Genomic DNA, 23,440 nt, shown 5'->3' with positions numbered 1-23,440 from the left:
CCTCTTCTGAGAACAAACAGGGCCACGATCAAGAATCAGATACAAGACTAGAGATTAAAGAAAAAGTATATACAAGCTAAAGAGAGAATCACATAAAAATTACGCTGGGTGCTATGGTCTGAACATGCCCCCTCACCTCACTCATATGTTGTGATGGTACTTGAAGAGGGGGCCTTTGGGGAGGTAATTACATCCTGAGGGTAGAGCCCTCCTAATGGCACTGAAGCCCATCTATGAGACAGGAGAGAGCTTGCTTCCTCCTCTCTCTCTGCTCTGGTCCAAGTGAGAAGACAGTCACCCACAAGAGCTGCAGCAGACTGAAACATTGAGTAGGAGAATTAGTCCATTTAGAGCAAAAAAAGAACCATTTTCTCGCATAGGACTTCTCATTAAGCAAGTGTTTATCTCCATTACTTCCTACAACCCCACTAAAAGGACAACAAATGAATTTTAAAGTTATAAGGGCAAGGAGAAGGCTGGAGCACTCAAGCAAGAGATGAAAAAATTTGGGGAGCTAGAAATCAGATAGAGAAGCGGCAAATAACCTGACAAGAGAAAGTGAAGCCTAAAATCTGCAGGGGGGGAATCAACTACGAACAGACCTGTTCCTAGAACTGAAGACACCAGGTGCTTGTGAAGTCTGGGAGGAAGCCTGTCGGAAGTTTGCCTGGAGAGCAGTTAAAATCCCCACCCTATAGGCAGAACTGTTCCCAATTTACAGAAATCCCACCAGAATAAGTGCCTGGGGACACCTAGCTAGGAAGGGATGGGCACACTGGAAGATGTGAAAGCTATTTATTGAAATGAGAAGTAGGCCAATCCCCAACCCAGAATGCTTGCAGCCACACTTAACTTCAGAATTGCACTCTGGGGAAACTGGTCCAACAGGCAGAGAAAGAGAGAAAAGTTCAACCTCATGTAAAAATAAATTGGCAAAGCAATGTAAAATAGAGAAAGATGAGCAAATCATGGTAGCAATGGAGGAACCAAACATTCAAATACCAGGAGCTGTGACCTTGGCCAGGTGGCTCAGGTGGTTAGAGCACTGTCCTGATTTGCCAAGATTGTGGGTTCGATCCCCAGTCAGGGCACATACAAGTAACCAATGAATACATGCATAAGTGAAATAACAAATCTTTCTCCCCCTTCTCTAAAGTCAATAAAAAAATTAACTGATTTTAAAAAATACCAGGAGTTCCAAAAGAAGACAGAGAAAATGAGTGGGGGAAAAAAACAGTATTAAAAGAAATAACACACAAAATTTCCTGGAACTGAACAATTCGAGCTTTAGAATAAAGGGACCTAGCAAGTGTCTGGGGCCCAAATTATAAAAACAAGAAAAGGCCCTACCATCAAGGCAATTCAACATGACATGTCTCAGCACCAGGTATTAAAGTTAAGACCCTAACACTTTTGGGGTGGGGAAAGGTCACGCAGAAAGGATCAGGAGTCAAAATGACACTGAACTCCTCAAAAGAAATAGTGGAGGTTACCATTTTGGGGAAAAATTATTCCCAATCAGAAATTATAATCCTAAAACAATAATGCATACACAAAAAGCAAATTTGCTTTCAGCTAAATAAAGCACCAAATGGCACACTAATAACAAAGTAGAAACAAGGTTTTAAAACACTGAAAACAAACTATAAAACTAGACCCGAGATTCCTTAAGCTATCAGCAGAACAGTTAACTGAGATAGAGACAAAAACCAAAACTTCCCCACCCTCCTGCCTCTCTGAATACAGAAACTAGACTCATTTGTCCATGTCAGAGGGGTGCCTGCACTCTTGTGTGCAAAAGTGATAGAAAAGTAGAAGTACTATTTCTGTTTAGAACATATATGTGCAACTTTAAATGCCTTTAAGTATTCTGAACATCAACTGTACATGCACAAAGCCAACTGCTTGAGGTAAAGCTGAAGAGCAAGGACACAGCAGAGACTAAAATCAAACAAACAAAACTAAAGCCGCCCTAGGGACTCAACCCTCTTTAAAAACCTAAAGTGGTTCCTTGCGAGCTCCTCCTAAACCCAGCAAGTCTAAAAGCACCTTGACCCTACTGCTTTAAATGCCCTCACCAGTTTCTCAAGTCAGTGGCTTGACCAGTCTATGAAGTAGACAAGCCAGAAAAATTCTAACCACAGCAATCAGGACTTCTTAAAAGCCTGACCTTTGAACTAAACCAAGAGTTTTGATCTGAACTACCCCAGAAAGGGTTGCTGAGTCCCTCAACACATCCAAGAAATAATTTAAACAATACATTCACTTCTATTGTAGCAAAGTTTACTTACACATTTGAACCAACAGGGTAGTACAGCACATAATATGCCTAAATACAGAGCCTGGTACAAAAAGTTAGCTGCTCCTGCTATTATTGTCTGTCATCACCTCGTCCAAATGAGTGAAAGAAAAGGAATGCTACATGGGAACAGGTGAAAAAGGAATTTGGGGATGCAGAACCATTACGGATGGGTGTACCACTTTGGATGAAGACGGCAAATATCTAGCATCACGCCCCATTAAAAATAAGCACTGAAATATTAAGTAGATCTCATAATTAACACATAGTATCAACTGGACATAACTCAAGTTCATAGATAAAGCTGTACTTTGTAGGTTATTTGTACTGTAAAAACAACGTGAAGCCATGGCATCTATATGTCAACTTCTCTTAAATTACATTAGAATTACCTCTATCTACCCAAGGTACTTATCAGCTACCTACAAAAAGTATAAGTAGCCCTGGCTGGTGTAGCTCAGTGGATTGAGCGCGGGCCTGTGAACCAGACAATCTCAGTTCGATTCCCAGTCAGGGCACATGCCTGGGTTGCAGGACAGTTCCCAGCAGGGGACCCATAAGAGGCAACCATACATTGATATTCTCTCCCTCTCTCTTTCCCCCCTTCCCCTCTAAAGATAAATAAATAAAATCTTTAAAAAAAAGTATAAGCAGGGTACTACAGTCCAATGGGCACTTCCTCTTTTGAGCTCATCCAGAACTCATTGATCCCACTCAATTTTGCAGTTAATTAATTACTGCTTTGAACTGTTGTCACTGATACTGCTAGTCCACTTTTTACATCTCTATTTTTACCCCATCTACATAGTATACATCTCAAGGGTGTGGCCCGTGACTTATTTTTTGCACATTACAGGTACTGCATAGATTGCCTAAACATTCTAGAATATTACACAACGCCAGAGATCAACTGTTCGCCACTTTCCTCACCCAAACAACATGTAACAGATAGAAACACTTCAGTGTTGTTGCAGTAATGATTCTAAAGTGTCCCCAGGCTACCGTCAGACACCCTGGCATGTAGGGATGAAAGGTCCAGCCAGACCTTAATAAACAGGTCCCGGCATACTGGCGTCAGAAATGAGCAATGCTCCCAGTGTCCACACTCCAAACTGAACGAGGAGACTGTTCACCACTCTATACATGACCTGCTCTCCTCCCTCAAACCCCAGGCAGGAGGGAAAAGACACACGATGATGATTCTGACCTCTGCAACCAGACCGCTACTGTAAAGCAACTAAAAAAATGCATTTGTGTAGGCACGAGATAGTTAATGTGCTGCTTTTAAAGGCTAGAACATAGTCCTTTTCCATGACGTTTTGTTTTTATCTACAAATATTTAAAACTGCAGTTCAAAGAAAGTGCCCACGAGCCTCGGCAGCAGAGCCTATTGTGTGACTCAGTAACTAAGGCCGGTGCTGGGAGACCTACTACTCAGAGCTGTGCGGCCTGGGAGCCACGCTCGGTCTCCTCCAACTCAGATTGTCTCCCCAGTACTACCAGGATGATAAAAGAGGTATTTGAAAACCAGTGCTTCTTATATAGTAAGGAGTAACAACACTAAAAATCATGTTTAAAATGAGCAAACCTCAGGGTTACGTGATCAGCCTCTAAACATTACATAATTCAGATCCAGAAAGTTACATCCCTCAATCTCCAAAGACGGGTCTCCATAAAACAGCTTACTGTAAATTCGTTTGTTTTTTTTTTAAATACAGTCACATAAAAAAAACCTTTTATGTCAATTTTAAAACTGGTGCTCCACTGGGCTTTTTACTAACTCTAAATATAGAAAGGAGTCACTAAAAATTTCTCTCAGCTTGAGTAAGTTTCTCTCTGATATAATGAGCAGTCTCTTGTAAGCCACTATCTTCAGTCTTGGCTTTCTGAAAGCCCAAAATGTGACTCAACGACCACTGACACCTCACGGGCACCTCCTACCATCTCCACCACCCGTGACCTTCACCCACTTTCCCACTTAAGAGTGTCAGACCCGGGAAGGCCCCTAGACACAGGCCAGTGCCACATCTTCACTGTATAATGACAACAACAGCCTCCTTTATCAGAAACAGACAAAATAACAAAAAATACTGTACGTACAAAATTAAGACAGGGTCTTTCTTTTTCACATAGGCACAAAAGATGCTTCAACTTCACATATTCCATTTAATAAAAAAGGCAACACAGCAAGAAAAATGACACATGACTAATATCCCTTTAAAACTGACCACAAATAATGCCAGAATACCACTTAGGCAAAGCTATGAAATAAGGCCTACTTCTAACAAACTTTATATGCAGTCTTCACAGTAATCACACTAGTAAGCTACACATTTACTTCAGTGACCGTGCCCAACAGATTTTTGGAACTCCCCTTTTGGAACTGACTGTAAGGTTTCTCGTGATTGCCACTACATAGTCAGTACCTAGTGCAACGCCTGGCACAGAGTAGGCATACAAATGATCATTAAAACAAGCTAACTCAGCAGCAAAACGTAGTCACGTCAAGGCATGTGTGTCTCTGGACACAGAAAATATTCAGTCCTAAAGTTGATTAATCCCATGGATGATGAAGCTGAGTAGTTCTTGTCCAAAGAAAACTGTTTCAAAGTGAGATGCACCCTGCATCTGAGCACAATCACAGTGAAGAAGTGGTCCCTTTCGGAGCACATCCAACACCTCACATTTCCAATAATGTACCCGATCAACCACCTGACTATGGAGTAGCACCAGTGACGTCAAAGACACACATTTATATCGACTTCCCGTGATCCTAACCCAGGATGTTGAGTGCTTCTGTGATGTTAAGTCGTTGAGCAAATTCAGTACTTCTGCCTGGAAATACCATGTTCATCAACAGTTACTACGTCTACAAATGCATAATGCCCAATGCCGTCTTTTATATAAAAACGTCATCTTGTTTTTTAGCAAATACAGGATAGCAATCTTTCCTAATACTGTCATGGTACTCAAATCTCCTTCTGAATAATTATACTTTGAGTTTATCATATTTTTTAATGGTTGTGGTCGTGTTAAGGGGAAAAAAATCTATAAATTCTTTGACACTCCTCCCATCAAGAGTTGGAGTCTAATTATGCCCCTTGAATGGGCCTATGACTTGCTTGAGAAAAGAATGAGGGCAGAGTGACTCTGCATGACTTCTATGTCATAAAAAGGCATTCCAGCCAGAGGCTTTCTTGGGACACACGCCTTTGAAACTCTGAAGTGACACATCAGAGGGCTGGGACCTGAAAGCCTCCGCTCCGCACGCAGGGACTGCACACGCTGAGGGAGGGATGCCTGCGGGACCACTGTTCGAGTCTCCCACGGACTCAAGCTGCCACCTGACTGCAACTACAGAGGAAAAAACCTAGAATCAGAACCACCTAGCCGAGTATTGTCAATGCCCAGAAATAATAACGATGTTGTTTCACATGAGGTTCAGAGAGGTTTATTACACAGCAATAAAAAAAAACCAGAATGACCAAAGAAAACCTCAACATTTTCTTTGGCCCTAGTTCTACCAGCCTACGAAGAAGGCCTTACCACCCATGCTTTGTCTTTGATATCTTCCTTCCTTCCGTCCTTTGATATCTTCCATACCAAGTTAAAAACCCCAAATTTTGTATTTTCTACACCTGTGGACTTCCTTAAACATTTCACCTACCTTATTTGCAAATCTATTTAACCTTAGGCTCATCTGAACAGTAAACCTATGCTCAAAATAAAAGCCAATCTTTGTGTAAACAAAACCCAAAAGCCCCATGCTTTGTACACACCCCAGTACAATAACTAGTGTGACACTGACGGGCTGACCCTCCTGTCACTCACCCCAGCAACACACACTGAACGGTGTTCTCCTTTCCCCACCCCTGCAGTCAGGAGACTGCATAAGGTCACAAAAGCTAACAAGGCCAAATCCTTCCTAAGCCACCGACTTCTGATTAAAATGGCCTCCAAACATCCCTGCACGTTTACCAAGGGTGCAGCCTGGCCTATCACTTCCACATCTTTGGAAGTCAAGCTGTTGCTGATCATAGGATGTTATCTGACAATAAAATGTAATCCAGTGCAAAATAAATTGTATACAAAGGACAAGTAAAAGTTCATGAAAATTTAAAACAATGACAACTGTGCTTCGAAATAGAATAGTTTTAACATTCTATTAAATAGACTAGAATATTAGAATATTATTAGAGAAATATTAGAATATTAGAATACTCTATTAGATAGAATAGTTTTAATATTCCATCATTACATGTGGCCTTTGGAAAAACTGCAAATATTTTGGTGAAAATAACTCCATGACAAAATTCAAGTGAAGGCAAATGCAATGTATGGACCTTGACTGTATTCTGGTTGAAAAACCCAGCTACTGCAGTATATACAGACATTCTGAGGGTAAGGGGAGAAAAAGGGGGACACCACTGGCTACTGGATGGTATAAAGGAACTCTTGTCAATTCTCTAAGATGTGATAGTAGGATGGTAGTTATACAGAAGGTCCATATTATAAATTCTAGAACATTTTACAATTAATTCAAACATTTAAAAATAAAGCATAATGACTGCTACTTCCAAATAGTTCAACAAAATTATTTACCTAAAAATACATATTCTGAAAATTTGACAAAAGTGTTAACAATTACTGAACCTAGAAGGCAGATAACCAAATAGTCATTGTTCTTTTTTTTCAATTATTATACATATCTGAAAATGTTTACAACAGAATGCTGAAGGGGAAAAATCCACTTCGTCCAAAATACACACGCACAGAGTGAAAGTCAACCATTTAAGGAGGCCTCCCACTGAAATACAGAGGGGAGCGAGGTTATGCTGCCAATGTCATTGGTTAACCTTCCCATGTCACTGGAACAGCGTACACCAAACACTGTTTAAATTCCATCCAACTTGATTTACTCCTTCTTCCAAAGGTTGGACTACAGTTGTAAGAACTAATTTTTAATAAAATACTCTATTTTGCTTATTTTTGAAGTTCAAATTAATTTAATAAAAAGACATACGGACATCCATCAGGTCTGCAAAGACCAGTGAGCTCATCTGACGAGAGGTCAGCCCTCAGCTCTCCCACGGGCAGGCACTCAAGGCTCCAACGGAAGGAAGGGCAAGTCTAAAGATCAGCCCTGCCCTGCAGGGCAATGACTTAAACTATCCAAGGATATTACAAAAAACAGTTACTTCAGTGGGCTTTCCCATCATTTCTAACTGATTACATTTTAACGAGAATACATTTCAAACAGATGTAACACACGGATGTTACCCACCACAAACTTCAGAGGAAGTGCCTCATAATTATTAACACGTAAAAAGCAAGTCACTAGAATGAAAGATTCACAGGGCTGGAATTTTTGCCCCTAAGTAGCCCGAAACAAGCCCTCAATAAATGTATTGACTAACGATGAATGAATTAAATTTTTTAACATGCTTTCTGAGAATGTTCACTTATATTTAAGTTAGGAAAAAATTCTGGTCAATCAACTATTGGAAAGAAGTGTTTTTTACAAGTTCTCTTTCCCTGGATGAAGTCGCTGTAAAATGGAAATGATATATCCTGGTCCAAAATCCAAAAGGCTGTCATTACACACCCGTCCTTTGTGGCAGGGCTGTGAATAAATATTCTGCAAGCTCAAGTCAGAAATGATGCCCATATCTGTTCTTAATGGGCTTTGTTCAGTATCAAAGCTGAAAATAACATTTTAAAAATAGTATCATTCTTTGCCGTGTATAATGCACACTTTTTGCCCAAATTTTTCAGGGAAAAATAAGGTTGCACATTATACATGGGCATGAAAATCCCTTGTACACTGTGCACGAAAGTGTGGGTGTCTGTTATACATGGCAAAATACAGTGATCTATTTATAAAATCACCCCTCAGTTTTAGTCAAAGAATTATATTTCCTCTAAGAAGTTTCTAGAGACAATAAATTTTAATGAAATTAAATTAGTATCCTTTATTAAATGCTTTTCATGTTTCAATGTAGACTGTTTCATCTCAGTGCTATTGGCTCATCTACAGGATTTGCCATGTTCCCCCAACAGCAGTGAGGCTTGTGCTCTAAATAATTCCCTCAAGCTTGTTCGTCCTCATTAACAATAATAGCAAATACCAACAAGTTGGCTGGACAGAGGAGAAGGATGCTTTGTGGTCTTGAAATCAGGCAACTGGCATAAACTGGAATGGAATTCATGCCCTTTACTAAACTGGTTCAGTTACTCTAAGTCTAACCCTTCAATTAGCCAGTCACAGCCAATATATGACCTAGCACGTCAGATTTATATTATCATGGTAACACAAAGCTCCCTACTGACAGTATTGAGTTGGCCAAAAAGCCCACTATGTTTTTTTCTGTAAAATAAAAGATACATATTTCACTTTCATCAATAACTACTAATTTGGATATTTTGAGTATGTTGGCTCGAGGCTGCTAAAACATTTACCAGGGCTCAAGACTGCCCCACAGCAAAGAATTATTTGGCCAAAATGTCAATAATACCAAGAATATTTGCAAACTTTTGACATGGTCTACCAGTCACAGTATCTTCTCCATACACTGCACAATTTTTTCTTGCATTTCAGTTGCATTTTTACCTTTCTTGAAATAATAAAGCATAATATGCCAAAAATGTTGTGTATTTTCTCCCATCTTCAATATTAAAATGGCTGCACAAAAATTCACCAATTTTGATGTTTTTTTAAAATGCACACTGACAGGACAGCTGTCACAATGCAACCAAACAAAATTGTTTTGAATGAAGTTAAAGACAACTAAGAGCTACTAGAGCCATCGTACAGAACAACCTAATGGACTTTTTGGCCAACCCAATAGTTAACATGGTATCTATCTTTTTCTACCAAAAACAAAAACAAAAAGCAAAACAAAGAAAGAAAGAAAGAAAACCTTTCAACTGATTTGAAACCCTATATAGTCACCACTCTAAGCATTCTGGGCTTAAGCTCTTCCAATGTTCTGTACTCCCCCAATTTAGGGTCTGCAACACACACAGTTTCTTCTGCGTAGAAAGCTTTTCCAGCCCTCAACAGCTTGCCCTGCATCACTCCGATCCCCCACTAGCCCCTCAGCCTCCCTCCCGTTGAAAATCCTGACCCTTTTAAACATCCCTTCTTCCAGCAAGCCTTCTTGCTCCGTAAGTACCTCTGATAAAGAATCCGGAGCTCCCCCTTTCACTGCACACACCTCACTGCCCTGTACCAGCCAGTCTTTCCCACAGACTGAGCTCCACCGCCATACACTCAAGACTGGAACTGACATGTAGCAGAAGCCCCCGCAAATGTACTGAATTACATGATAAGACATTTTAATGGCACATTTATACATGCAGTGCTTCCATATTAACATTAAATGCATGTACATACTAATATATGTATGTGTCAGAAAAACAGGTCACTTTCCATGCCCACTCCAAAAATAAAAGGAAAAGCAGTAAAGCTGAGTTAATGCAGAGTCTAGTCTTTGTCATGTAACTAATCATCCTGGGCACTCCAGCCCTCACGTTCCCCAGCTGTAAAACACCAAAATCCTAAAATCATCCTTGGTGTAAAATTTTGAACATTTCAAGTATTATTTCCTACTCAGTAAAGTCAAGCAGACCTGCAGTCTGCTCAAGTCAAAAGACAGTATCAATTATCACAGCCTTACATAACAGAACGGTAACAGGTATCCTGGAAAACAGACGTTCAACTCCCATGGGTGCTTCCCTGGTGCTTCCCACTCCCAGGGACAGCACCAGGACCTCCTTCCTAAACGGCCTCGCAAAAGAGAACAGTCTCAACCCACCGCCAATCCCGGGTCAGCAAACACTCCCACCCCAGTAGGTCAACGTGCTTTTGCTTCTTCACACATTACTTCCAATGAGCTTCTGACACGCGGAAACTTCCTCCATTAAATTTATATGGGAAGTTTAATTAAAAGATAATGTAATTGTACTAAATTCATTCATGTCAAATACATCAGCCCTAGCAGTTTGGAAAAACAAAAAAACAAACAAAAAAAAAACGAATAGCTGGGCTGGTTTTTAAGAGCTTCCCTCCAGTTAAACAAACAGGTGGAGTTCAGAATATCCACAATTCCAAACACCCTTTGGAACAAGTACAAAGGGTAGAAAAGCAGGAGAAAGCATGTTTGAAGTAGGAAATAAAAAATTAAATCTTTAAATGGCAAAGCTAACCCACATGCATCAACTATAACTCATCAAACAGTATCAGAGGCCCACAGGTCACACGGATCCAAAGCCAAAATGAACTTCTGACATCAAACGCATGCCGTGACTCATCTTAGGCAATGACGTGTCCAAGACACAAAGACCAAGCCTCCTAACTCCAAACCCAGTGTCTTTTCAGAGCTCTCTACCCACCAGGACCTATCTGTAGTCCACAAAATCTTTTAGATACACAGTAACACTCCAAAATTCTGTAAGAATTGTAATACTTGATAATGAATGTCAATAACATGAAGCAAACCTGAAGACAAGTAAAAATGTATCTATCACAAAACTTGAAAGATTAATCAGATACATCAAAATTCAGAAATGTATTTTATAACTATTTCATCTCGCCTTGAGGTCTTAAATCTAGTATGAAATTCTAAATCCATTAAAACAGTTCTATCACATGAGTATCTATAACCATAATCATCAAATATTTAGTCCAAGTACATTAGATGAATGTGTAAATATTTTAAACAAAGAAAACAATGAAGAGTCAGAGGGTACTCGGTCTTGTATTTAACTGTTCTCCTGGCAGTATTCAAGGTGGCCTCAGAGTCACAGTCCCAGCCTGCACACTGAGTAAGAGAAAGGGGCGGACCCCCCACCTAAACTCTCCCTGCACACCGGCTCCCCTCCCTGCCAATCCCCAGAGGCCACGCTTAAGGGTGAAGCAACCTGTTTTCACAGCCTGATGGGGCAATTATCTTCTTGTCTTTTTATCCCTAGACAGTATCTTTGGCAAATAAAAAGCAAATTTATTTGCTTTTACAAATACCCAACCCATTCACTCACTGTATGTAAGCTGTTCTCACACAGCCTAAGACTTCTGGGCTCTCATTATCAGTACCAAACGCAGGCACCTACGATGAACATTATCTGCAATCCCACAGATGAAAATTCATTAGGCTCAAGAGAATGGAAGATAATGAACCAGTCCCAACACCCTGACCCCTTGTCTGCAAAGCCCTTCATAAGCACCAAGTTTAATCAGCAGACCCTTCTTCCCCGTGACTTACATTATCTATTCACACTTAATTCTTACTTATATGTCCGTCTCATTAAACTGAAAGCCCCATGAAACAACGGTCATCATCTTTGTACCCCAATTATATACTTTAGTTGGCAAAATACTCTTTGAATTGAACAAAAGAATAAAATTGATTTTTTCACTACCCTACTCATTTTTTCCATTCATCAACAAAATTTAAGTAAAAGAAACAATGAACAACCAGACTCGGTTCTTTCTTGCCCGAGCCATTCCACAATATGAAAACACTTTCCCTGCCACAACGCTAAGAGCACAGAAATTGGCGTGGGAAAAACCTAAATGCTCTGGCCCAATTTTCACAATTTACAAATGAGAGTACATCCTTTACTCAGGGTCACATGGCCAATTAGTGGCAGGTAGAAAAAGAGCAAATCCCCAACCGTTTTCCTCCCATTTATATTCCATTTACCATCATATCACAGAGAGACTGACCAAAAAATCACTGCCTAGAATATATTCCATCAACCTAAAACCATCTCAGAATGACAAGTCTTCTTTAAATCTGTCTTCTAATCTATGTTATCTTAGCAGAGAAATAAATAATCTTCAAAAATGCCTATGAGAAAATGTTCCTTTCCACCTCCAGGACTTTGACAAGGATGTGAAAAATACGTGGCACAATCAAGATGTCATCATCGGGGGAAGCTCGCTATGGGGACGAGGGACCTCTCTGCATTATTTTGGTAACTTCTTGTGCGTCCAAAACTGTTGTGAAGTAAAAAAGTGAGCTAAAAGTGCACGGCACGCCCACCCGATGCTGCCCCCTGGGCCCACTAACCCCTCGGTCACTCTTCCCAACACACGGCAAGGTCCCAGCTTCCTCTCAACCCGAGTTCCAGGACGTGCTGGCCGAGAACCCGGCCTGGCCCGGTGCTGGAGGGAGCACCAAACACTTACTGACCAAGGGGAGTCGACCCAACACTGCTGTTCTCGAAACTGCAGGCCGGCCGGCAGCACAGGGCAAATATTTACACGGGCGGACTCTCAGTCCCTCCGTTGGCTGCTGGCCGGCTGGCCTGCTTCGCCCTCAGTTAGACTGTGGCGGCCCTCGGAGCGGACACCAGGTTTTACAAAGCCGTCCTCCCCGTGTCTCAGGGCTCTGGGGAGGACCTAGTATTGGTAACTTAACTCAAACTTTCCAAATGTCATTTGTAGAAACTAAAAAGCAAACAAGAACAGATTACTCTGGCCTCCAAGAGCAGGAAAATACCCTATTCTCAGACAGCCAGCCAAAGGAAGCACAGTCTGGGGGGAGGGACGGCTGGAGGCCGTAAGGAACTCACAAGCTTGACCCCATCTGCTGTCCTCACTGTATTTTCATCGAAGAAATGGAGGGGCAAGAGCCTTTCATACAGTGGTCCCCAAGTTCCTCAGCCCCTGATGACAGTGGTCCGCTTAGACACTATGAGAAGCACTACTTTGAACAAAAGAAACTCTTAGTCAGGAAAATCCACCACAATAAATGTTTTTACTACAATTTGGTTAGGTTAGGTTACTCTTAAAAATCTTCAACATTCCATTCAAAAAAAAAAAAAAGGTTTGCACATACCATACCCAGAAACAATGCTATTACCCTTCAAGAATGTCCTAGAACCTACTAGATTAAATCTTCATGTCAACTGAAAAGGCTTTTTATGTTCCCAGAGAGTCTTCTGAGGAGTCAAGAGGCCCCGGGAAAGAAAAGCAGAGGACCGACCGCCCTCCACAGTTCCATGACACCAGGCGCGTTCTGGGACGTTCCGGGCTGGCTGCTCCCCTCATACTGGACCCTGTCTCTGGCTGTGGATGGTGTGTGTATTTTTCAGTAGTGCTCTGCTCTCAGGAGTGGCAGGAAGATGAGAAGCTGCCAACCAAAGCAGCCCCCGTGTCACCTCTGACTTGCAGACCACAGGCGGCCAACCTCCCTTACAGAAGACACCGGTCCTGGTTCTGCATCCCCTCAGCAGTGACAGGAACCTAACGGGGAATCAGTAGGAATCTGCTCTCATCCCTGCTGGCAACTGGAAGGAGCCAAGAAAAAGGAGTTCCTGTACCTCCCCAAAACTAAAGGTCGCACTGTCCCTGCACAGAAGCACAGAAGCAGTCCCTGCCCTTCATTATTCCCTAGCTATAGAGAACAGTCACAACCCCTGATAAGCAGAAAAAGCAACCACTTAAGGAAAACATCAAGGGGCTTCTAGAAGACTTCAGTTCAGACACCACTAGAAATCTAAGCGCACTAAGAACAGAACGAATGTTCAAACTAGATTTGCATGCAATTTAAGAAAAATCACTTGATCGGTACTTCCTTTGAAGGCCAAGTAGGGTTTCCATATGCAGATGACGACACAGAGCTGTAACTGGACTAGTTCAAGTTACTCTGGGTGGGAAACGAAGCCACTCCTCTAACATAAGAAAACAGATGATGAAGTGCACAAGCCCCATACCCCTCCCTGCCAGAGCCTTTTATATGTATTTATATATATGCATATATATGTACATACATACATGTGTTTATTATATGTACGTATATATATAACCCCGTTTTCATCATCTAGACATTAAAAACACCCTACCATATCATCTCTGTTGACTTTCTCATCAAATTAATTAAATTTCCTAATCTCAAAATTGGCTTTTTCTTGAGGCTTACAAAACCCACTGCCTTCCACTTCTCACTTCACAGCAAGTGTGCTGTCACACACACACACAATACTTCTGGGGTGAAAACGTTCTCTACCTTAATTGTGGCGGTGGGTAGACAAACTGTATACATGTGTATCAAACTGTACACTTAAAATGGGTAAATTTAGTCCTGGCTGGTGTGGCTCAGTGGATTGAGCGCAGGCTGTGTGTGAACCAAAGGGTCCCCAGCTGGATTCCCAGTCAGGGCACAGGCCTGGGTTGCGGGCCAGGTCCCAGTGTGCAAGCGTGCGAGAGGCAGCCACACGCTGATGTTTCTCTCCACCGCTCCTTCTCTTCCCCTCTCTCTAAAAATGAATAAATAAAATCTTTTTTAAAAATGGGTGAATTTTATTACATGTAAATTATTACTTCAATAAAGCTGATTTATAAAACGAAAGAAAGTTGAAACCATTTTATGAAAGTGAACAATAACATCAGGAATTAAATAACATTACCTTTGCAATAAAAACATGAAAGAACACTGATTACTAATGCTTTATTTAACAGTATTTCTCATTTTATAGAGGTTTACTACCACTACACTGATTCTATCCAGAAAGTAGTATGAAATATGACCTCATTAGAGAATAATTTCTAATAGCCAAGTTCAATTTACCAACGGTCTGGCCTCTACGTACTAATTTAGAAGAATGTCGCAAACTTTTCGCATGGCAACCTTGTTTCTCAAAGTGTCCCACAGAAAATGACTTAATCTCCAAGATCCCTCCTCGCCGTCATCACATGACCATCCCAGGTGACTGACTGCCAACAGGGAGCCCTAAGATTCCCAGTGGGACGCTGCCCTTCCTTCCACGTCCACAAGCCAAACACACCTTCTTATTCGCAGGAATTGCCCAATGTCGTGACATGTTAGAACCTAATTAGTTCCATCGGGTACTGTCAATCAAAAATAAGTACTGATGACAAGAGGAAAATCTAAACAGACTGAATTTTGATATTAAGGTTTTTTTGTTTTGTTTTTCTGTCTTCCTCCTGGAGAAACATCTTGAAGGTGTACTGATTCAATTATCTAATGGAGGTAAGTAAGTGGGGAAGAGGCTTGAAACTGCTTAAAATTTTCCATAAGAAGCTTAACAATAGTTTTTGAAGAAAACTTAAATATTATAAAAATAAAATCAACAATTCATAATCACAGTGATTCATCTGTTCAGAATGTCGAGGTGTCAAAATGACAGAAACAGCCCTGGCTGTCATAGCTCAGTGGACTGAGCGCGGGCCTGCGAACCAGAGTATCGAGGTTCGATTCCCAGTCAGGGCACATGCCTGGGTTGCAGGCCAGTTCCCAGCAGGGAATGCATGAGAGGCAACCATACATTGATGTTTCTCTCCCACTCTTTCTCCTTCCCTTCCCCTCTCTCGAAAAATAAATAAAAATGACAGAAACAGACTCCAAGAGTTTGTGCTCACTGAAGCAGTCGGGCATGACAGAAACAGGGGGGAGAGCACAACAGTACACACACCCTCCTGCAACGTAAAGCTGCTCCCTGCAACATACCCTAGAAAATCTACCAAAGGCTACTCTGACAGCCTCCAGTAATGAAACTTTCCTTCAGAGGCTACTTCCTAAATAACGTAATTGTTAGGGGAAAAGCTGACCTTTCTGAAGTTCATCCCATTACCACCCGCTGCGCTGCTATGTACCATGTAAATTCCTTCACAAGAGTCTGCTTACTCCTAAGCCTACAACAGTCACTGATTTATTTATAAAATTGATCTGCCCTTCTTTGCCCTCATTTTCAATATTTTGTTTGACTATATCATACATTGTCCTTACCCTTACAATACTTTCCCTAACCAAGTTCATTTAATCCTTTTAGTTAAGCTCACCTGTACTTTCCCACTACAGGTACTATTGTTATTATTTCTAGTAAGGATCTCAATAACCAAACAGGGAGACTCCCCACTGCTTTAGTGATGTGAGGGCTGTTCTGTCCCACACGGACTAATATTTGTGGTTCTGAGTATGGTGCACTGAAACGTTAGGCTGCTTTCAACTACCACCACCTTTTCGTTCAGCTGCATGAAATCTCTGGCATACTTTCTGCCTCCTGCTGAGAAAACAAGGATATGCCTGAGTCTTTAAAACCCAACGGTTCCAAATAAAAATAAGCAGCTCTTACTAAATGTCATGCCATGCAAACAAAAAAACAAAGGTGCTTCTATGCCAATGCGATCCAACAGAACTTCAGGGACGCAGGCCCTGTCCCACACCCACACTGTCCAGTGTGGTGGCCACCAGCTCCACGTGGCTACAAAAAAACTTGAAATGTGGCTCGTCTGACTGAGGAACTGATACTTTAATTAATTTCCATTTCAAGTCACACTTTGAGACTTATATTGCTTGGATTCTTCTTCATAAAGATCATTTCCATTTAGTTTCACAACTATACACACTCAAAATAGCCTTGGACAGAGCTTCTCCCCTTCAGCACAGCTGACATTTTGGACAGGATCTTCTTTGACCTGGGGCTGGCTGGTGCCCTGCAGGGTATTTAGCATCATCTCTGGACAGACGGAGGCCAGGAGCAATGCCCCAGCTATGACAATCACAGTGTCCCCAGACACTGCCAAATAATCCCCAGGGGGGCAAAATCACACCCAGCTGAAAACCACTGATCTGAGATTAAGAGTCTGGGTTCTGCACTAAGCACTAAGGATATCCCAAAGTAATTTCTTTTGGGAGGTCCTGCTTTTGTATTTGTAAACCAGACCACACTTAAAAGCAGTTAAAAGTAACCATCTTTTCATATTTTCCACAGATTCTACTACATAATATTTGTGTTTCCCCACTATCTCAACTGCTTCTCACACTGATGTTGAGGTAGGTGTTCTGCCTCAAGAGACTGAAGTGGGGGGGGGGGGGTGGAAAGGAGAAATGGGTACTAAGGTTCTCCAGGGTTGAATGATTTGCCTACTGTAACATACTGAATAGTTAATAAACAGCAGGGCTGAGACAAACCCAGATTTAGGAACTCCAAATTTCAAATTCCTGTCCATCTCACCTTGTCATATCTCACAGCATCTAGAGGGGAAACTCCTTAGAGGGAAAAGCCCTTCTGATGTGACAATCTCAACCAGTCATAGCCCGTGACTGCATGACAAACAACAATACTAAAAAACAAAGCCCACATGAAAGTTCCACATATAGAAAAAACAATGCAAACCGGTTTGTGTTGTTAACAACCTCCATTCTAAGGAGTAATGCAGGACAGTGACATGTCAAGCCGAACCCGCATCACCTCAAAAAGGCCTCGCCTCTCCTAACCTAACTCCAGGAAAGGGCTGAGAGGATTAGAGCAGCCTAACAAAAAAGCAAAAGTCAGTCTGGAGCCCTAGAGGGAGGAGCTGGGAAGAAGGGGAAATCAGAACCGTAAAACAGGTGGCAGCTTTAAGGCTGAGATGCCTCAGAAAACAGAAATATCGCAGAATACAGGCCACGTGGAATAGTGGAAAGAGCCCTGGACTCTACGAAAAGTAGTCAGAAGACCTATCATGTAGATCTCATCTGTCAGTAGTTCACTGTGTTCCTGGATAAATTCCGTAAATCTCTAGGCCTGTGTTTTCAACTCATCAGTGAAAAGACTGGTGTACGCGACTCCATGGGCACCTTCCAGCTCTCCCTTCAACCTCAACACACAGAACCGTGTTCTTGGTATCATTTTCCCATTACTCTGAGACAATGTTTTACACAGGAACATAGCATTAACTCAAGAAACTCACTTGAAAGAAAATCAAAAGGTCACAAAAGTATCTGAGCATGAAATGGTTTCAATTCAAAACAAAGAAATACCTGCAGGCTAGCCACTCAGTGCCAGGGACCTTGCAATTACTCTGGGAAACCACCAGCAACCTACATCCTAGGCTGTCTGAATTCCTCTTCTCTGCCCCAAACATCCCCACCTATAGTCATAAACTGCATAATTAAAGATTTTAACATGCAAAAATATACAAAGACTACCGCAGAATTAGCAAGTTTGAAGAACTGAAGGAAAAAAATCAATGTCACTTTTTTTAATGCTGAGTACATTTTACATGTTTGAGACATCACATGACTACATTGAACAAAATAATTTGACTTTTAACAGGATGAGGCTATTTAAAGAAAGAAACCTTATTTGAAGAAAATACTGATGTTTTGAGTCCCCTAAGTTTTCTTTAACTGAATTGACTCCCAGTATACTTCCTGTAGAATCGTTTTACATTTTGTGTGAAGAATAAAGTCCACCTATTCATACCCCTTTTGACCCAAAACTATCATTTATCACTTCACTTGTGACTATCATAGGCACATTTCTCATATAAAAATCAAGCTATAGTAGCACATTCTTTTCTATTACCAAAACTTACTAAACCTTGGTCGTCTTTTGCGAAGATGAAAATATTCTGGGCTTCTTGTTCTAAATGTTAAGATGCAAAAAAACAAAATAAAACAAAACAAAACAGTATCTTTTGGAAGCAGATTTTTCTCAAGCAATGCAGCCGATAGGTTGGTCGGCTCCTTTCTTCTGATGGAGAGACACAGAGAAAGGCTCCACCACAAGTCAAGGACTGTACTTCAAAACTCAGGGTGAGGGGCTGTCTCAAATGCTTCCTCCACCAATCTCAACAGATCAGACATTTTCACTGCTACCAGATACAACTTCAGGTCCCTAAAATTTTACCTACAAAACTTCCGTATTTTTTCAAAATATCTGCACCTTTCATGCACACAGTTTATGATTTGAATTAAAATCACTTGTATTTTATTTCATGAAATGAAAACTAAAGATGATCTCAATATTCTTAATACTGTAAACTGACAACACTACAGGACTCGGAAACAAAGCTGTATACTTGTTTATACTAGGAATGAAAAAAGAAAAAGGCAGCTCATCTTAAAAAAAAAAAAAAAGGTGCATTAATTGTCAATTTCTCAGACTAGCTGAAGCAAAAGGAATCCTGAAAAAAGGAATCAAATTGCCCAATACCACTGCAAGATAGGTTCTGGCATGCATGATCCACTGAGTAAACTAGTCAGTATTCCTGACATACATCAAGTAAGACTAATATCGAAAACACTCCCTGCTACTCTCCTCCTGGTGCAATTTTCTAAGTTACAAGATGTTACACTCCATACACTACCAGTTTGATTCAATGAATGACAGCAGAGCTATCCTCACTACCAGCCTGATTCAAAAATTTGCCCCAAAAATCCTCTGTTAAAGTCTTTAAAAAAGATCTCTATCACTAATGAAATAAAATCAGTATAAGAATCCTGTAACAAAATCTTAAACGATTTAAAAACGTCTCCCAATATTTAAAGAATCTATGTAGTAATTCCAAATGGTAATATCTTCAGAAAATACCCCAAAAGTTTCACAAACATTAAATTACAGATACAGCAAAGATCAGAGGAATCCGAACCCTGCTGTCTGCCCCACCTGAGGCAGTTATTAGCTCCTATGAGACAGAGGTTACTATCTTAGCAAGTTAGGCCTCTTCCTCCCTCCAGGAAGCGCATGACAAACAGGGTGTCGGGCAACTTCTGTCACCCAGTCACTTAGCAAAAATTACATGTAACTTCAAAACTTGGATCCCTATGGCCTCCTCCACTCAAATGAAAGACAGCAGCGAAAGCATCAGAAAGAAGGGAGCTTAAAATGTCCCACTTTGTGACCCCGTAAACATTTAGCCTATCATTAGATCCGAGTCTTAGATTCTAAGATTTGCTTTAATGGAGGCCTCCCTTAGACTCCGCGGAGTCTGTTTTGCAACAGTAAAGAACTTTTCCCTCTTTATCTCAGTTCCCTGAGAGGATGCAGCCCTGCATTCAATAACCTAAACTGGCAGGGAACGGTGGAGGAGGCAAGAGAGGAATGAATGCACAGCCAAGACAGCCTTCTTAAGAAAGACAAAAAAAAAAAAAAAAAACCCATCCCTCCTCCGCCCACAGCAAACCCATCCCAGAAATTTACAGCGTATTAGGAAAAGCAGCATTGCGAACTGCAAACGTAAGAGCTTTTCTTTGATTCTACGCAAGGTTTTCAGCTGTCAAATTACAACTCTGGAAAACACTATCATTAGAATAAAATGGGAAACAAAAAAGCTCACACCACAGGGGAGGGAGCAGGAGCTGCCAGCACCATTTCGGGAGGAGAGCACAGGGAATGCAATTCACTTCCCCACCCTAGCCTGAATTCATCCCTACCTCGGGCAGGCAAACCTCACTGCAGGGGCTCAAATGTAATAAGAATAACAATGATCGTCGCGCTTCCTCCCTGCCCTCCCCCCCCCATCTGCTGGGAATCAGCTTTTCGCCCCCCGCCTCCCCTCCCCAACCCCATGATCTCCAGGCTTGGCAGGTCCAGACCACCCCTGGGACACAACTCCCAGGGGCCCGGGCCAGCCCACCCTACCCCGGGGCCCTCTTCCCTCTCTTTTTACCTCCACCATCCCCCATCCGCATTGTCTGTCTCAATTCAACTTTGACTAATATGGATTCCTCGGGCCTGGGCCCGGCGGTAATTACAAACCGCTCCCCCTCCCCGGGAGCCGGACCAACCCCCGCCCCCCCATCTTCGCTGAGTTCTATGCGGCTCCTCGAACAAGAGGGGGGGCGCAGCGCACGCTCCCCTCGGCACCGCGCTGCCCCCGCGGACCCGAGCAGCCGAGACCAGAAGTTTACCACGGAAAGGGCCTAGCCAGGGGCAGTGAGGACACCAGCCCCCGCCCCACCCTCCTGCCGGCCGGCCGGCGCGTAAACACTGGCGCCCGCCCCAACGTGGCCCCGTGGGGGAGGGCAGGGCGGGGGGACGCCCCTCCCCCCGTCCGCCAGCGTTATTACCTGTCATTGAGCTGGTCCTCGGTGCCCGGCAGTGGGTGAACCACGAAATGGATGGACGTCATGGTGCTTCCTTCTCGTCCTCCTCCCGAGGACGGCCCCCTCCCGCTCTCGCCCGCCCCCCCAACCCACTTCCCCTCCCCAAAACCCACTGCCGCCGCCGTCGCCTCCCAGTCCCCAAATGGAGGGAAGGAAATGCGCAGGGGCCGTTGCTCTGTGCCAGGCGTGTGTTCGCGACCCGGCGGTCCGGCGGGGCGGGTTGGAGCGCAGATCTACCAGCCACCCGCTCCCCCGGCGTCAGAGCGCAGGACAGCGAGGCGGCCGGGGCTCGGGGCGCGCCGCCGCCGCCAGCGGCAGCCGGGCGTCGGGAGAGGAGGACGACTGGAGAGGGAGGAGTGGGGCGGGCTGCGGTGACGGTGTGGTCCCAGCGGCAGACGGGGTCCAAACTGGGGAGGTGGGGCCTGGGATGAGCCCCCACCGCGCGTCACTGGCGAGAAGTCGCCGCCACCTCCGCCAACACGGCCGCCGCCATCTTCACTTCTGCCCCAGTTTCTCCGTCTTGAAGGCTCCGCTCCCGAGCGGCGGGGGAGGGGCAAACGGCAGGGAGGAGGAGGAGGAGGGAGAAGACCGGCGGGCGGGGGCTCCGGCTGCGAGGGGCGGAGCTCCGGGAAACGGGCGATCAGGCCCTTTGGATTGGGTGGCTCAACGGCGCTGCATCAGGCCCTTTGGTTGTTGGGCCACGGCGCTGTAAGGCGCGCGCCGATTGGTCTGTTCAGCCCCGAGCCCAGCCCCCGGTGGGGGTGGGAAGCTCCGGAGTGAGTGTCCCGGAGAGCACGTGTTAGGGAATGAGGAGGTGGAGGGGCGCGCCCTCGCGCGAGGGGAGGGAGTCAGCGAGAGCCCAGTATGTCCCGGGGGAGGTGGGAAGGAAGAGGGGGAACTCCTGCGTTTTCTCTGTTTGATTGCCTTGGGGCTGCCCTAATTACTTAGCAGAGTCGGGGGGGGGGGGGGGGGGTTGGTTGTTTCTCGTCTTCCCTGCGCAGTTATATTTAAAGTGGAAGTGTAAAATCAGCTAAGGGGCAGAAACGCACAGCCTTCTATTGGAAAAGGTAGTTATGTAAGAACCTTTCCACGAGGTCCTATCGTAGGATCTTAGAGCTGACTTGCAGCAACTTTTTTTTACCTTAGTTTCCCTAATTTTCTCAACAACACCACATCGGTTAGCTACACAAAGAAAAAAATGTGGAAATGTCTACTAATTTCCTGATTTAAATGGTTCGTGATTTTTTTTTTACGACTTACAAATGAAAGGTGGTGGTCTGTCCAGCAAAGGCATACTTGAATTTATGATCAGTGGAATCATGATGGCAAATTTGTGAATGGATCTAATTGCTTCTTCTCTACAGAGCCAGTTTATAGCTTTCTTTCAAAGACTTCTGTGGCATCTTCAAAAAAATCAAATTTTTTTTTGAGCGAGAGAAAGAGAAACATCAGTTTGTTCCACTTATTCATGCGTTCATTTATGTGCCCTGACAGGGGATGTAGCCTGCAGTCCTGGTGTAACAGGAGGATCCTCCAACCAACTGAGCTATCCCGCCAGGGCTCAAGTACTTCTTTCAAGGTAAACATGAAAATCTGAAACCCCTTCTCCAGTCTCTGGCTATTAGTTGAAATCGGGGGTATTGTGATAAATTCTTAATATTTAACACTTCTATAAATGTATTACATATATACACTATTGCTTAGGAAGTTCTTTCAAGCAAAATAGACAAAATCTGTCTAGAAAAAAACTCTAACCATTGTTAATACAAGGAGAATGGTTTGCATGATATGGCTGTAACCTGGCAGCCAAGGAGAGTGGACTGGAACGTGCATATGTGAATCATTAACGAAGACTTCACTCTACTAGTCAGTGGAGCGGTAGATGCCATTGAGTAAGCATATGTACTGTGTGGCCATTGGATTGGTAATGACTGAGTGAGTAGAACAATAAATGTATATCAAATTTTGCCTTAAGCTTGATCGCTCCTTGGGAAAACTGTTCAGATGCCTCAGAAGGCCACAGCTATGGGCAGGTGGTGATTGGCAGCTTCATCACAACAACACGCCTGCTCATGCATCATTATCTCTAGTGCAGAGATTTTGGGGGGAAACATTAAACCACCCAGGTGACTCAGCCACCCTATAGCCCAGACTTGGCACCCTGGGACTCCTGGCTTTTCCCCAAACTAAAATCACCTTGGAAAGGGAAGCAATTTCAAAGCATCAGTGAGATTCAGGAAAATACAATAGGGCAGCTTATGGCGATTGGAACTGTGTGAGGTCCCGAGGTGCCTTCTTTGAA

General features: G+C 43.1%; 1 protein-coding gene across 8 annotated transcripts in view; it reads right to left on the bottom strand.

The window, feature by feature from the left end:
* The window catches only part of UBR5 (ubiquitin protein ligase E3 component n-recognin 5), a 121,094-nt gene extending 99,875 nt beyond the window's left edge, over positions 1-21,219 (bottom strand). For all 8 annotated transcript variants that reach the window (XM_037133342.2, XM_037133345.2, XM_037133344.2 and 5 more), the window contains exon 1: positions 21,103-21,219. In XM_037133342.2, the coding sequence (XP_036989237.2) occupies positions 21,103-21,164 (62 nt within the window). In that variant the 5' untranslated portion in view covers positions 21,165-21,219. The remainder of the gene's footprint in view (positions 1-21,102) is intronic.
* Positions 21,220-23,440: the final 2,221 nt, after the last annotated feature.

Source organism: Artibeus jamaicensis, unplaced genomic scaffold (assembly GCF_021234435.1).
Source record: "Artibeus jamaicensis isolate MK-2021 breed Jamaican fruit bat unplaced genomic scaffold, CSHL_Jam_final scaffold_916, whole genome shotgun sequence".
Classification (NCBI taxonomy): Eukaryota; Metazoa; Chordata; class Mammalia; order Chiroptera; family Phyllostomidae; genus Artibeus; species Artibeus jamaicensis.
The sequence above is the reverse complement of the archived record's forward strand: the minus strand, read 5'-3'. Positions and strand labels throughout refer to the sequence as shown.